Source organism: Populus alba, chromosome 2, assembly GCF_005239225.2.
Source record: "Populus alba chromosome 2, ASM523922v2, whole genome shotgun sequence".
NCBI classification, from domain to species: Eukaryota; Viridiplantae; Streptophyta; class Magnoliopsida; order Malpighiales; family Salicaceae; genus Populus; species Populus alba.
Genome location: NC_133285.1, coordinates 1,135,769 through 1,151,073, shown reverse-complemented (window position 1 = coordinate 1,151,073; position 15,305 = coordinate 1,135,769). Strand labels below are relative to the sequence as shown.

The 15,305-nt window shown below is 37.9% G+C and overlaps 4 protein-coding genes across 4 annotated transcripts; 1 reads left to right on the top strand and 3 right to left on the bottom strand.

The window, feature by feature from the left end:
• The first annotated feature begins 597 nt into the window (after window positions 1–597).
• On the top strand, window positions 598–6,703 carry LOC118052641 (phospholipase D delta). The gene is made up of 10 exons (XM_035063642.2): window positions 598–1,661; window positions 2,271–2,387; window positions 3,072–3,266; window positions 3,402–3,683; window positions 3,778–3,846; window positions 3,980–4,127; window positions 4,383–4,531; window positions 4,910–5,059; window positions 5,294–5,494; window positions 5,679–6,703. Exons 1-10 carry the CDS (start codon window positions 765–767, stop codon window positions 5,970–5,972), a joined length of 2,502 nt encoding a protein of 833 aa, XP_034919533.1. The 5' UTR covers window positions 598–764; the 3' UTR covers window positions 5,973–6,703.
• On the bottom strand, window positions 6,237–7,125 carry LOC118052642 (plastocyanin B, chloroplastic). The gene has a single exon (XM_035063643.2). The coding sequence runs from the start codon at window positions 6,954–6,956 to the stop codon at window positions 6,450–6,452; it is 507 nt and encodes a 168-aa protein (XP_034919534.1). The 5' UTR covers window positions 6,957–7,125; the 3' UTR covers window positions 6,237–6,449.
• A 2,701-nt stretch (window positions 7,126–9,826) lies between these two features.
• LOC118052674 (uncharacterized) lies at window positions 9,827–10,982 on the bottom strand. The gene is made up of 4 exons (XM_035063678.2): window positions 10,805–10,982; window positions 10,648–10,730; window positions 10,300–10,557; window positions 9,827–10,214 (listed from the first exon to the last, which is right to left on the bottom strand). The coding sequence occupies exons 1-4, from the start codon at window positions 10,917–10,919 to the stop codon at window positions 10,038–10,040; spliced, it is 633 nt and encodes a 210-aa protein (XP_034919569.1). The 5' UTR covers window positions 10,920–10,982; the 3' UTR covers window positions 9,827–10,037.
• Window positions 10,983–11,735: 753 nt separating this feature from the next.
• On the bottom strand, window positions 11,736–13,052 carry LOC118052648 (ornithine decarboxylase). Its single transcript, XM_035063648.2, has one exon. It carries the CDS (start codon window positions 13,021–13,023, stop codon window positions 11,776–11,778), a length of 1,248 nt encoding a protein of 415 aa, XP_034919539.1. The 5' UTR covers window positions 13,024–13,052; the 3' UTR covers window positions 11,736–11,775.
• Between the last annotated feature and the right edge of the window lie 2,253 nt (window positions 13,053–15,305).

The following is a 15,305-nucleotide window of genomic DNA, read 5'->3' as shown; positions in this document are numbered from 1 at the left end:
AAAATTAATTGTGCCTTACCAAAAATTTAAAATTGAATAATAAAATAAAAATATTTTTCTCTTTAGATTTTAGTTGAGTTAAGTAGGTTTCTAACTATTGAGTCAATTTTTTTTTTTTTAATTTAGACGATTTTAAATTTTAAATTAACTAATTTTAAATCAATCCATCAAATCTATATGAGCTATATGACTAGCTTGTGAGCTAAAACAAAGCTATTTTCTTTTTAATTCTTCTACACCAAATAATAAAATAAAAATATATTTTGTAAGATTTTAACTGCTTCATGTATGAATTTAGATTTTTAATTATACCAATCTGAATTAATTAATTAATTTTAAATTTGAATTAATCTAGATTTCAAATCAACCATTTTCTACGAGGCAATACGAGGTATATAACTGCCTGTTGGCCATAAAGCAAAGCTACTCGCTTTTTAATTCTTTCACGCCGAATTCAATTTGCCATTTTAGAACTAACTTCTGTCAACATCTGATTAACTTGTACGATTCGGTAGATTATTTATTTAATGTTTAGCACAAACACCATCATTAAAACCATCCACGTGTCACTATATTCTTCGCTGTTAATACAGCTCACACCGCCACAGACTCTCTCCCCCGTTTCTTTGCGCGTTCTCGAAGCCATCAGTTTAAGCCCTGTCTGGCTTCATCAGATAAACCGAGAAACATACCGCGATACGGTTGCTATAATTAGCGTCCGACATTTCACATTCCTGGGCAAGGTTTTTTGATTTGCTTTTAGAATGGCAGCAGCAGACACTAATCCGAGGACAGCAACATCGATTCTCCATGGAGACCTCGAATTAAAAATAATCGAAGCTCGACGGTTACCAAACATGGATTTAGTATCAGAGCGTCTCCGTCGATGTTTTAGCGCATTCGACCCATGCCGGCACCCATTCTCTAAAGAAAGAAAGAAACAGCAAACCCATCGACGCAAGATCATTACCAGCGACCCGTACGTAACAGTCTCTGTCTCGGGAGCAAGAGTCGCCCGCACGCGCGTGATTTCAAACAATCAAAACCCGGTTTGGAACGAACACTTCAAGATTCCTTTGGCTCATCCGGCAGAAAAGATTGATTTTCACGTGAAAGATAATGACATGTTCGGTGCTGACTTGATAGGGACTGCAAGTGTTGAAGTTGAGAAGATTTTGTCAGGTGAAACGATCAGTGCCTGGTTTCCCATTATTGGATTGTACGGAAAACCTCCAAAAACTGATTGTGCCCTTCACGTCGAGATGAGGTTTACGAAATGTGAGCAGCCTGATGACAAACTCGGGGTTGAGAATTGTTATTTTCCGGTGAGGCATGGAGGGAACGTTACCCTTTATCAGGATGCGCATGTGCCGGATTTGGGCTTGCCTGAGATTGAATTGGAGAATGGGAATGTGTTTAGGCATGGGAAATGTTGGGAGGATATTTGTCATGCTATAGTAGAAGCACATCATTTGGTATATATAGCTGGTTGGTCGATTTTTCATAAGGTGAAATTGATGAGGGAGCCTTCGAAGCCATTGCCGAGAGGTGGGGATTTGAATTTGGGAGAGTTGCTCAAGTATAAATCACAAGAAGGTGTGCGAGTTTTGTTGTTGGTTTGGGATGATAAGACTTCTCATAATAAGTTTTTTCTTCGTACGGTATGTTTTTATTTGACTGTTTGAAGATTTTTTTATGGGATAAGATGTGTTTTTGGACTCTTGGATTTTGTTTTTTAATTGATGTTTATGATGAGTTCTTGACTGGAAAGGACAGAAATAATTGGTGACAGTGATACCTGAGACTGGAATTTGTACAGTACTAGAATCTTGCTAAATTTGGAATTTGATACTTCTGGCTTTCTTGAATTTGGATTTCTTTGTGTTCACAGTTGGTGTTTGAGTGGGTTAAAAAATTGAAGGATTTGTATTCTTTGATTCTTGGATTCTGTTTTTTAATTGATTGTTTATAGGGCTGCTGGTGGGAAAGAAGTTGCAGCTTGGTCTACTGTTTATACCAACTGGGTTCTTGCTAAAATTGGACAGATGATTGACTTGTTATTAATTGCTCGAAGTTCAACTGGCTTTTCTGTATATACACGGTTTATTTAGTGAATGTGGAGGATTTATTATATGTTCCTGTTTTGGTTAATTTTTACTGTAGAAGTAAATTGTTGCTATTTGCTAAAAGTGATTCTATACTTGAGTTATCGTTGGTTGAATTGTGATTGGAGATTCTTAATCGTAATGTTGAAAAGGTGTTGCTTGCAGAATGGAGTGATGCAGACTCATGATGAAGAAACTCGGAAGTTTTTCAAGCATTCCTCAGTGAATTGTGTGTTGTCACCTCGTTATGCTAGCAGTAAGCTCAGCATTTTCAGGCAGCAGGCATGCTTAGTTTTCCACTTGCTGTACCATCATTTTCTTCATCAGTTCTAACATGACTAATCACTAATACAGTGATTGTTTGATTATTAGAATTGCTTGCTTATCATATGAGCAGTGGTTTGCAGTTTTTTCTGGGACTAGACAAGGCGATACTTCTAGCTACATCTTTGATCATGCTACCTTGTCCTGTTTCTTAAATAGTTAATAAAGGATTGAGGAATTAGAAATAGAAGGAAAATAGGTTTATTAAAGATGAAGTGTTCCCTGCAGCAGAGATCTAAAACATGTGCACACCTGTTTATTGTATTTTATCCTCAATCCAGAGTGAATTATTAACAAATCATCAAACTTAGACATGTGTGCCAAAATGTCCAAATTTGGTTTGATTATGAATGAAAGCCTGTTTCATTCTTTAGCCAGGTGATTCTTGAAAGAGATCTGTTGTCCATGTAATGTCTGTATCATTTTTAAATGAATTTGTTAGTGACTGTTATATAAACTATTAAATGGGAAAAGATGTTATCCTAACATTGTCTAATCAAGGATATGTTTCTTCGATGCTGGTGATATCTATAAAATTCACTTGGAATGCCTCTATAAGTCTAACATCCATAGATTTCACTCTTATGTTTTCTGATTGAACAGCACTTTTGCTGACAGCTTTATCGTGATAACTATTTTCAGGTCATTGGGACCCTCTATACACACCATCAGAAATGCGTGCTTGTGGATACACAGGCATCTGGAAACAACCGGAAGATAACTGCTTTTATAGGGGGTCTAGATCTTTGTGATGGCCGCTATGATACACCAGAACATCGCTTATTTCGGGATCTTGACACTGTATTTCAGGATGATTATCATAATCCAACTTTTCCTGTGAGTATTCAATTTCTCTGATGATACACTGTGATCAATCTTCATGTTCAGGATTTATATTTAGCATGCTCTTCCAGATCATTGGCGCTAGCATAGCGAACTATCCATTTACCTTGTACATTCTTTTAATGGTAGGCAGGAACAAAGGGTCCAAGGCAACCATGGCATGATTTGCATTGCAAAATTGAAGGGCCTGCTGCATATGATGTGCTTACTAACTTTGAGCAGCGATGGAGGAAAGCCTCAAAATGGTCAGAGTTTGGACGAAGTTTCAAAAGGGCAACTCATTGGCGTGACGATGCGTTAATAAAGTTAGAACGGATCTCATGGATACTTGGTCCTTCCCCATCAGTCCCTAATGATGATCCTACATTATGGGTGTCTGAGGAAGATGACCCTGAAAACTGGCATGTTCAGGTTCATTAGCATGCACTTTTCTATGCAAACCTTTTGGACTTCTTAAAGTCTTTGTAACATTAAATTTTCATTAGTGGCTTTTGTGAATTGACAGGTTTTCCGATCTATAGATTCAGGATCTTTGAAAGGATTTCCCAAAGATGTTTATCAAGCTGAAAAGCAGGTTAATTTTTTTGTAGACTGGAAAGAAAAAAAAAATAGTGTGTGACCTTTCTGTTGATTTGGCATGACCATCACCGCATTTGAATTTTTACATTACCGTAATTGATCAATTCTATTTCATCTTTTTGTTGCAGAATCTCGTTTGTGCTAAAAATCTGGTTATTGACAAGAGCATTCAGACAGCATACATTCAGGCAATCAGATCTGCCCAACACTTCATATATATTGAGAATCAATATTTCCTTGGGTCATCATTTGCATGGTCGGATTATAAAAATGCAGGTTATTTCACTGTCTTAAAAATATACTTAAACAGTCACCTCATCTATACTGCTAAAATAAACTTTTTCTAACAGAGCATATGTCTTCTGTCTTAAACTCATAATCCTGGATTTAAAAACATTTCAGCTATTAATTTAGGTCTAGGTCACAGTAATACCTATTGTTTACTTGACTTTCATATCTGCCTCAGAAGTTCTCATAAAAGGCACTTTTCCTTTTATTTTAACCATTTTTTTTTCTTTTTGGTTTGATTAGGTGCTGAAAACTTAATTCCCATGGAGTTGGCATTGAAGATTGCAAGTAAAATAAGAGCAAAGGAGAGATTCGCTGTTTATGTAATAATACCAATGTGGCCCGAGGGCATTCCCACTTCCGCCTCTGTTCAAGAAATCCTCTTTTGGCAGGTGATTTTACATGCAATTTTTGTTATTTCTTGAGCGCGAAGTTGAGAACACTGCAACGATGGAGAGGAAGATTCAATTTTTTATTTTTTTTATTTTTAAAGTTTGCCACATTTGCATCGCTTAAGAGTGAGACTATGTTCCAGATAAACCTTTTGTATCTTTTGTTGCATTTTTATAAAAAAAAATTAATCTGCTTTCCTACCTTTATGCCATGCTTTCTGCTGGTAAAGGCAATTCTGTAAATCTCCATATTTTGCTGCTGTTAATTTCTTGAGCTATGGCAGTCATTTGTTTTCTTTCCAAGAGGGAAATTGTGTCCTACTTTATTTGCCATATGAATTTTATCCATGTGACTAATGTGTTTTTTTTCTGTTACAGGGACAGACAATGCAAATGATGTATGAAGTCATAGCAAATGAGTTGCAATCCATGAATCTTGAGAATTCACACCCACAAGACTACCTAAATTTCTACTGTCTTGGTAATAGGGAAGAGGTGCCAGGTTCAAACAATTCTGGTGATCAAACGGTAACTATACTGCACGGAACTTATCTTCGACTTATCCAATGATCACACATTCTTTTCCAAGAAGATAAAAACTTCTGATAACTAAAAAGGATCGATTGACTTCCATTCACTCATTGAGTGGAAAACGGGGAAGAGGCAGGGTTATTATAGTTCCATCGATACACCAGCTAATTTGAAGCATAGCATCATATATGTTCCCTTTGTCCTGATAATTTTGTGGTGACCATTTTTCAGGTTTCAATGTCTCAAAAATTTCAGCGGTTTATGATTTATGTACATGCAAAGGGAATGGTAGTCGATGATGAGTACGTGATACTGGGGTCTGCCAACATTAACCAACGATCTATGTCCGGTTCAAGGGATACCGAGATTGCAATGGGTGCATTTCAGCCCCATCATACATGGAGCAATAAGAAGAGGCATCCACTAGGACAGGTTTATACCTTCATTATTGTAGTTCAAACTTGAAACAACTGAGTCCTTCAGTTTTATTGCCTCCATTCTAGGATATCCCAGATCCCAAGCCAATTTAATTGCTACTGAACATATTCTCATTGGATATGCCTTTGTAAGAATTCTAACCTCGGTTAGCTGATCAAGCTTGTTGATGTGTCTTCAGGTATACGGATACCGAATGTCTCTCTGGGCAGAACACTTGGGGTTGGTTGATAACTTGTTTAAAGAGCCTGAAAGTCTGGATTGTGTCAAGAGTGTGAACAAAATCGGTGAAGATAACTGGAAGAAGTTCACGGCGGAGAATTTTACACTATTGCAAGGACACCTTCTTAAATACCCTGTGCAGGTAGATGGAAATGGCAAAGTAAGCCCCTTGCCAGGACAAGAGACTTTCCCAGATGTTGGTGGTAAGGTGCTCGGAGTCCGTACAAACCTCCCTGATGCATTAACTACATAGGTTCCAGTTTTGTTTTCATTTACGAGGAACAGCAACATACAGCTTATTCTGATTCAATCAAGGTCTACAGCCTTCTCAACTGTGCAATTTACTGGTGGCTGCCAATGTGCTATAATACCAATTTGAATTTACTTAACAGAATGGTTAATAAAAAGTTAGTCTGATGAATTCTGTATCTAGATCTGGCCACAGCAAGAGCTTCGACAGTGCGTTTTCCACTTTTCTTTTATAATTCTGCAGCTAGGGAAAAGGGGAAACTAGATCTGCAAGAACTATCTGGTTATTAATGTATAGGATACAAACTGCACACGAATGCTCATAGATGAAACATGATGCATCACAAAAACTACAATGTTGATAAAAATTAAAGGGCATCATACAATCTCTGTCCATCCTAGACAAGCTCTCATTACTGCTTTCCAAAAAATAAGAAGAGACACGTGAGATGATCCTTACAGATTCTTCATGTATTAAAACTTAATTAACGATCACTTTTCCCACCATGCCAGCTCCCTGGTGAGGAGAACAGTAGAAAGTGTACTCACCTTTGTTGCTCAAGGCAACTTCGTAAGTCTCTCCTTTGGCGTTGAGGAGATCCTCCTCGCTCATGGAGATTTTTGACACATCAACCCCACTTGGAACAGCATCCTCGTCGAAGAGAACGTTATGTGGGAACCCGGCATTGTTCTTGAAGACAATCTTTTCACCAGCGGGTACAGAGAATTCGCTGGGAACAAAAGCCAACGATCCATCATCAGCTCCGAGCAAGACGTCAATGGCCATAGCATTGCTAGCAATCATTGCGCTAGCAGCGGTGGCGACAACAGCAGCACCGACTTCTTTCATTGAAGCCTTGATGCTGAGCCTTGGAAGTGGAGGGGCTGAAACCTTGGCACTGGCACTGACTTTGGCATTGGAGGCACTGGCTGCCTTAAGACCGGTGAAAGATGGGATAGAAACAGCAGCAGAGGTGACAGTGGCCATTCTTGAACTTTTTTGTCCTGGTTTTTTGCTGGTCTTGTTTGTGCTGTGTGCTGAAGGCGATTAATCAGAAGGAGAAGGGAATCTAGCTGGTTTTAATGGCGATGGAATGCAAATGGGAGGCTGAGAGGTTCTTTTTGTGTGGTTTAAATTTTGCAGTTGAATGTGTGATTAGATAATGCGTGGCAAAGTGAATGGGCAGAGGAACTGGGTTATCTCTGAGGATTGCTCTCATTGGCTGGTCCGGATGTTCCTGACGTGGCATAAGTGTTTGAGCTGGACAGGAAACTGGTCCTTGATTTTTACCTTATCTTGAAATCTCAGGAATAAATTATGCTCACCACTATTTGCCCTTTTGAGAGAAGATATTTTCTTCTTGACCAAGAGGGTGATAAGAAAGTTTAAACTCTCAAGTCTTGCATGTATGGTAAAGAGATGGAGGGTATTTTTGTAATAATATTTTTAAATATTTTATATTTTTAATATCTACATAAAAATATATAAAAAATTTTAATTTAATATTTTTTAAGATAAAAAAAACAAGTTAAATCATATTATCAGACATAATACGTGGACAAACTACGTTCATTCACTTTGCCATCCATTATCTAATCACACATTAACTTTGCCATGCATTTCTGCTCAACAAAATGACTTCACTTCTTTAGTTTTTTTTTTTTTTTTTTGGTAATTCGGGGTGTCCGGGTCATCTTATGCGTACCACGACTAATCCCCAGGTCTACTGAACATCCTACAAGCCCAGTAAGCAAGTAAAGCACTGCGAAAATGGCAGGCTGGTGCACAAAGAGGATCAAACTCAGGACAGTCGCAAAGCAAACCTTGCAGTTAACCACTGAACTAGACCATAAAGTGCTCACTTCTTTAGAGAGGATCGACTTCACTTCTTTAGTTTTGTTATTAAATGAAGCTAGAAATGGGATCGATAATTAGCCACATAGCTGGCTTTCAAACTACAATTATCAAAGCAGATTCGTGCTGTTCTTTCCCACAGCTGCACACCATCTGTTTCAATCATGTGCTCCAAACAAAATATATGGCAAAGATGCCATTTCTGGAGCACATATTTTGGCTAACGATGACCATTAGCTTGTTTATTTTTTATATTTTAAAAATAATTATAAAAATAAATTTTTTTTATAATATTTTCAAATTATTTTAATATATTTATATTAAAAATAAATTTTAAAAATTAAAAAAATATATTTCTGGCGGATGGTACTTCAACCAAAAAAAATTTATGCAGGAAAGCTGTAGATTCTTTCTAGCTCATCAAATAAAATTGTAGGGACTATTTGAGAATATATTCTTTTTATTTATAAATATATTAAAATAATATTTTTTATTTTTTTAAAATTTATTTTTAATATTAACGCATTAATATGATTTAAAAATATAAAAATTAATTTTAAAAAAAATATTTTAATTTAAAAAAAAAACTTTTAAAATGTAAATCAAATTAGAGAAGCTGGCACAGCACCATTAGTCACCACTTTACCAAGATGCATAGATCAAGAGACCACCCGATATTGAACCGAATATTTACTGTTAGAAATTAAAAATTTACAAGGTCTTCCAACAAAATCCCGTGGGAGGGCTCTGATATCAGGTCCGTGCTTTGCTTCAACCATCCCCAATATCTCCAACTGCAGATGGCACAGTGTAGACTTTAAAGTTAAGAAACTTTGGCTTAATCAAATTATGTCCCAGGAAGGAAGCCAGAGCACCTTAACGCATCAGTTGCTAGCGCATCCTATTTGCAAGATGCTTAACAGCAAATGATTACCCGGTAGTAATTCAGCCAAACTACAGGTAACTTATTACGATTCACATATTGCCACCTGAAGGACTGCAGATCCACTGCAATCTACAGATGGTTCATCCAAAAACATACACATACTGTCTGATTTTGCAGTCACTAGCTACCAAGGTTAAGAAGCTTGGTAACTATACGTAAAAGTTTTTTAAAAAATCAAAAGAAAATTCCAAAACACCATTTTCCACCATTTCCACCCTGGATCTAGTTTAAAAAAAAAAAAACCAAAAAGGAAAGAAAACAAAGAAGACAGGTTTAAAATCTCAGTTCTAATATAAACGCATGTCAAAACTAAAAATCCATTGGAAAAAATAAGAGATTCTAAGCACTACAGATGGATACTGGATAAATAAGAACATCTCAATCTGCTTGTCTTTCATTGAACAAAACCTGACCTACCCAACTCCTTGCTCACAGAATCTAATTCTTGAATATCAACAGCTGATTCACTTAGTTTCTTGCTTTATCATTCTCCAATCGTACATGTTAGAGTTACAATATTCTCTTTTTCCAATAATCAGGAACAATATCAGATAAGAAACAATAACTGCTATGATTAGTGACTACCAAACTAGCTTTATTGATATCCACTAATAGGTCTCCATAGAAAGTATAGCACAGGCTTAGGTACTCTGCATTCAAGCACATCAACCAAATAGATCAGGGTTTCTAGATCCGCAGACTGACATCATATTTATCTTCTACCCTCTTAGGCTCTAATGATCAACTTCTCCTCAAGATATATGAACATCAACCACAAAACAATATTGTGCCCACCAAAAGGGCCATTGAAAAGATTTTCATTTCTCTAACAGTAACTTTTAATATATATGAGGACAAAATGATTAAGAACAATGCAAACAGGAGACCACGCATCCTCAAAACTTAGACTAGAATGCTTGTCAACTCACAAATTTCAAGAGATCAAAGCAGACCTATCACAACTAATGCATGCTACCAAAATTCTAATCTCACATGGTTACTGTTTAACAATACCATCGCTTGATCTTTCAAATCCCATCGACACCATTGTACGCAATTCCAGATAAAGTTTTTTCATTATAAATATTCACTCCTGCATTATAACATTCTGTTCAGCTCAAAATGAAACCTCACTTGTTATTAATGACACTAACATTCCAACTAGAACTAATAACAACATGAAAGACCCCCATGTACAACCCCAATATACACCAGTTCCCAGTATAATAAACAGAATGTACATCATAAGATCAATAATTTTCACCTCTTTAGATCGGAAACACATTGCTACCACCATCATCTCGATCATCATCCACATCAAACAACTTGAATCCACCATCCCATTTCGCGTCTCGATAATTAAAGCCCGGGTTCACATAGCACTTCATCTCATGAAACAAGTTCAAATTATCCACTAGCTTATGAAACACATTGCAACCGCAACACTGCAAGAGAACTAAATAAATATAATTCAACAGCAAACCCTAACACTCCAAATCAAATAAATAACCAAATTGACCCGATAATTACCTGAACGAAGACAGTGCCATCAGTGTAAGCATGGGGATTGATAGCGCGAGTAGTTCTTTGACCACAAACATTACAAGTGAAGGCCACGCGCATTCGCCTACGTGGAGATTTCGTGAAGAGAGACCACGGGAGAGTCGAGACCTTCTCCGTATTGAATCCGTCCTCGGACACAGCTGTCACTGAAGGTCCTTCCATGCCTGACCCTGTAGTCCATCCTCTCACCGATGCCGCACTCAGTACCAATCCCATCGCCGCATCCTAATTCCCGAAATTGCCCCGATATAATCATCAATTTACCAATTTGTCACAGTTTAAAAAAAAAATTGAAAGAAGAATTAATTTTTTTACCTTGGAGAAAGAGGGGTTGTTGAAGCGAGGGACGATGCTGGAATCGTGAGAGCGGGATTGGAGATCCGAATCTTTCTTATCCTCTGAAATTATGAAAATAAAATAAAAACTAATTGTAAAGGAGAGAAATGATAGAGAGAGTGTGGAGGGGACTTACTTTTCGAAGAAACGTGGATTCGGAGGAGTATGGGAGGAGTATTCAGTCCCTTTCGTTTTGGAGAAAAGGAGGAGAGGGAGGAGGAGATTGCGGCGGAGGAACTTAGAGCTTCCATGGCGGAGAAGAGACGCGAAAGTCTTTGCAATGGCAGCGCCAGCCGCCAGTAATGCTCGTATGGAGTTGGGTTTTAGTGTCGGCCGATGCATAGTTTATGGGCTTCATCTCGAACCTATTCAGCCCAAAACAACACATGTGGGCTTTTTCAATCTCTAGCCCAAGATACTGAAATAAAGAGATATTATACTATTGACGTGTTTGCTGGTTTTTTTTTTTTTTTTTTTTTTTTTTTTTTTTTTTTTATGGTGCTTAGCCAAATAATATTTGACTATTTACAGGGTCCAATATTTCAACGTTTATTACTAAAAAACATAGCTTGTACAAGAAATTGTATCCTTTTTGTGCTTGTAAACTATTTTCACGGAAATAAATAAATTGTTGTACAAATTGAAAGAAGAAATCCAATATTAATTATCAAATGTAGAAATTTGGCTGAAAATATGTTCTGAACTAAGAAACTTGAACCAAATTAATTCAATTAGTTAATATGTACTCATATTTTTTTTTTATAATAAGAGCATTCTCGGATTATTTTGTACATTAATCAATTCTTAAGAACATTTTCTTATTACCGCAATATATTCAATAATTTTAATAAATTTTTTTAGATGTCATACCAAAGATTTGAATCTTAAGAATTTTTTAAAAATATATCATCCAATTAATTTTTAAATACTTGAGATTGAAATAAATAAACAAAAAAAGTATAAGAACTAGTATTCCGTGCATGAATACAAAATCCATTATTAGTAAAAAAAACATGAATATTATTACATTTTTTTATTTTAAGAATTTCTTGCTTGCAAAAGGGAGAGACAAAAGCAACCTCAGAACTCCCACCAACCAACAAACTGCTAGCTCAGATTCGAGTAGGCAAGGTAAGTCAAAATAGCAGCTGTGTTAAACCCATTGAAACTTGACCCAGAAGCCGTTGTATAAGCACCCATATTAGGGAACACAAGCCAGTCATCAACCTCCAATTCCGGCAACTGATGACCCATCATAACCGTGTCAAGAGCATCACACGTCGGTCCGAAAACCGTCGAACTGTAGCTCCTTTCTCCTTTGCACGTGGGATTCGCACTGTTAGAATTGCAAGCTAGTGGTGTGCATGTGATAGTTGCATGATCATTTAAAATACAGTTCAGGGAGCCGTAAATACCGTCATTAATCCAATACTGTCTTAACTCTCCTCTAACACGTTTTCCTATAACGTTGGTGGCTAATGTGAAAGGCGACTCGGCAAAAAAACGGCCCGGCTCAGAAATGATGGTTAGGCCCGGTTCATTTGGGAAATAAGCTTGCAGGGCGGGTTTAATTGCTGTAGCCGCTTCGTCAAATAGGGATCCAGCGGTGAAGCCGCCGCCGATGTTCAGTATCGTCATTCTAGGCATGCCAAGACGATCTGCGGCTTCAAATACAGATTTAGCCGAAGCTATGGCTCCTTCGTATGCTTGAGAATATGTGGCTCCGCTTCCTATATGGAACGAAACACCAACTACATTGAGCCTAGCCGTTTGAGCGGCTTCGAGAAGAGGCGTGACTTCTTCAGGAAGCGCGCCATATTTGGAACCCAACGGACACCTTGCTCCACTATCGTCAAGGGCTTTAATCCGAATGAGCAATGCACATTTCGGATGCCATTTTTGAATTTTGTCAAGCTCTCCTTTCGAATCAAAAGTAGTTAGATTGACGCCCACGCTGGCTGCGTATTTGATGTGTGACTCTGGCTTGCATGGATTCGCATAAACGATTCGGTCCGGAGAGACTCCCAGAGATAAAACCAATTCTATCTCGGCCTGGCTAGCACAATCAAAGTTTGAGCCAAGAGCCGCCAATGAACCGAGGAGAGCTGGTTCAGGATTGCACTTGACGGCGTAAAACGGACGTACCATGGGAAGGGTACGTGTCCACTTGTCAATGAGGGAAGACACCACTCCTAAATCTAGTACGTAAAAGGGCTCTTTGGTTTCTTGTTCCTTAGAAATTATTGACCGCATAAAATCAGTCAAGCCGGTTTTTGGTAACGCCGTGACCCTCTTGCCCGTTACACCTGGTGCACCCAATATAACACCTTGGAGGTTCCTGATGATCGACTCCATGTCTAAAATTTAAGGGCTTGAAGAAAGGAAAATTACCAAGGAAGAAGAGGATTTGAGAGTATTGGAAGGGTTTATATTTGGAGGGTATTTATAGTGATAATTGAAAGAAACAGAAGTCAAGACACTTAAGCCTGGTGCCAAAAAAAGAAGGAAAAAAAGGGTGAATTATTGAGTTACCTTTAGAGCTAAAAAGAATCAACAACATTTTTCCTTCTGAAGTGAGTTACCTAGCTAGTTTGGTATAAGCCTGTTAAGGGGTTTTGTGTGTGAAGACAAGCTGTTGATTAATTTATGGATGATAAACGTGGGTGGTCGTTTGATGAAGAGTTTGAGGTTGATTAGAACTCTTGTGGGGCAGCTATAACATGGGATATTCAAAATGATTCCTGTCGTGAAATTTGCGTGCAAGCGGTGAATGGGACGAGTCTGCGTGTAAAATGCGTGATTCTCGTTGCTTTGTATTGAAGGACAAAAACAGATGTTGAAGGACAGCCACAGATTCCTACTCCTCCTGCAGATCAGATTGCAGAGTTTAACCTCAACACAAATTGCACAACTTGCAGAGTTTCAGTTTAAGTCCAACACAAGTTGCAGAGCTTCCTTCTTACTGCAATGTTACGATTGCTCTGCATATAATTGATAGTATAGTTGTTAATAGACATAGGCTTTGATATGACCATAACTTCCTCTGCTGTAACAGAAATCAAGTGTGTTGTGTGTGTGTGTGTATACCTCTGCTGCTGTAACAGAATTGATATGAAATAATATTCTTCTTTTTCTTTGTTTCTTCACTTTGACACTCAAAACTTTTGGCAGTTGGGTTTGGATACAAGAGATACCAAGGGTAGATTTGAATTTCTATAGCTGATTTGATCTGACGATTATGACCATTGGAACAGCGTAAAGGAGACTAATTTTCTTGAATCGATTCATCCCTTACATCATTCGAAGCTTCTTTCTAGATACCTTGTTACTCTTTTGTTTTGAACATGGCATGTGGTTGAAGTTCTAGTAAAGCACTCCTTCTGTGACCAGTGACCACACCAACCCAGCTTAGATTTCTTTTCACTAAAGTCTTCGTTGGACTATCTCAGTTTGTCAAAATTCACGAATACCTCTGTTTTATAACAAGAAACATGTACATGCCCCATGATTTGCACGCGAAACTCCCTTTCAGTCCACTGGAAATGAAGTAGCCAAATTGATGTTGAGTGAGTAATTGTTTTTAGTTGAAGGTTATGCTTTGGATCACGTGTTTCTTTTGGTTCAGTTCAGTGAAGGGCAAGTGAAGAAAAGAGAGTGTCATATTGATATTCCACGGTGCTGATGACTGATGAGTATGATATCAATCTGTTTATTGAATAAACTTCTATCGCCAAATGTAAGCAGATAGTGCTAACATATTGTTGCGGTAGCTGCTGCTTTTTATGGTCCATTGATGCCTAGTTCAGGCCACTGCTGCTTCTGGACTTCCCAGTTAGGAGAGACAGACAGAATGAAGATGGACCAAACTAACTGTATCCGGATCTCTATTGGATGTCCTGTTCATATCCGTTAGCACTACTAATTATTTAACACCACTCTAAAATTCACACCCTTTGATCGTCTTGCTATTTTAACTAGATATGCTTCAAATTGAGAAAGAAGATGCAAAATCATCAGAATTTCTCAAATGAGATCAAGTTCAGGGACTGATTGTTACCCAAACAGGTGGTGGCAGAATGAACAAGGAACGGTTGTCTTTTAGGCCTCTCTCATAAAAGAAAATATGTGGACCGCACGGCTGTTTAATCTGATACGAGGGCAATCCTAGACGCTGGACATTTTATCATGGAAGTCTCCCATAAAACATCACAGCAGTTACTGAGACAATCATCGGTAAAATAGATAAAGTTCCCTTTGCAGTTTGTGAAATCTAGAGCAGATATTGAATGTGAGCAACCCCAGCCCAACAACAAGATTTTATCCTCCAAGCTATCCACCTCTGACCACTTTGACCCCCCTGCATCTAGCTTTTAAGCTGCGAATTTACGAGTTTGGTATCGATAAGAACATTATATTTCCTGAACCGACCGGCCAATAATATATGTTCATTTAAGCTTGCCATGGATTATTGCTTGTATCCCCATTGTGGTACTGGGACAGGAGGCGGATCTGCAACATGGATCAATGTTGGAGGGTTATCTGTTTTACAGGTTGAAATTCTTCCCATTTTATCAACTACGTAGAAATTTCCTGAAAGAAACATAATATCGATGGTTGGGGCTGTCTTTTTGGTAAGG

What these genes read in the sequence shown, in the direction of transcription:
- LOC118052674 (XM_035063678.2), bottom strand. Translation starts at nt 10,919, where the DNA reads ATGGAAGCTCTAAGTTCCTCCGCCGCAATCTCCTCCTCCCTCTCCTCC. An exon ending in AATCCACGTTTCTTCGAAAA is followed by an intron (nt 10,731 to 10,804) that starts GTAAGTCCCCTC and finishes TCATAATTTCAG; the next exon opens with AGGATAAGAAAGATTCGGAT. An exon ending in ACAACCCCTCTTTCTCCAAG is followed by an intron (nt 10,558 to 10,647) that starts GTAAAAAAATTA and finishes TTCGGGAATTAG; the next exon opens with GATGCGGCGATGGGATTGGT.
- LOC118052641 (XM_035063642.2), top strand. Translation starts at nt 765, where the DNA reads ATGGCAGCAGCAGACACTAATCCGAGGACAGCAACATCGATTCTCCAT. An exon ending in AAGAAATCCTCTTTTGGCAG is followed by an intron (nt 4,532 to 4,909) that starts GTGATTTTACAT and finishes TTTCTGTTACAG; the next exon opens with GGACAGACAATGCAAATGAT. An exon ending in ACAATTCTGGTGATCAAACG is followed by an intron (nt 5,060 to 5,293) that starts GTAACTATACTG and finishes ACCATTTTTCAG; the next exon opens with GTTTCAATGTCTCAAAAATT.
- LOC118052648 (XM_035063648.2), bottom strand. Translation starts at nt 13,023, where the DNA reads ATGGAGTCGATCATCAGGAACCTCCAAGGTGTTATATTGGGTGCACCA.
- LOC118052642 (XM_035063643.2), bottom strand. Translation starts at nt 6,956, where the DNA reads ATGGCCACTGTCACCTCTGCTGCTGTTTCTATCCCATCTTTCACCGGT.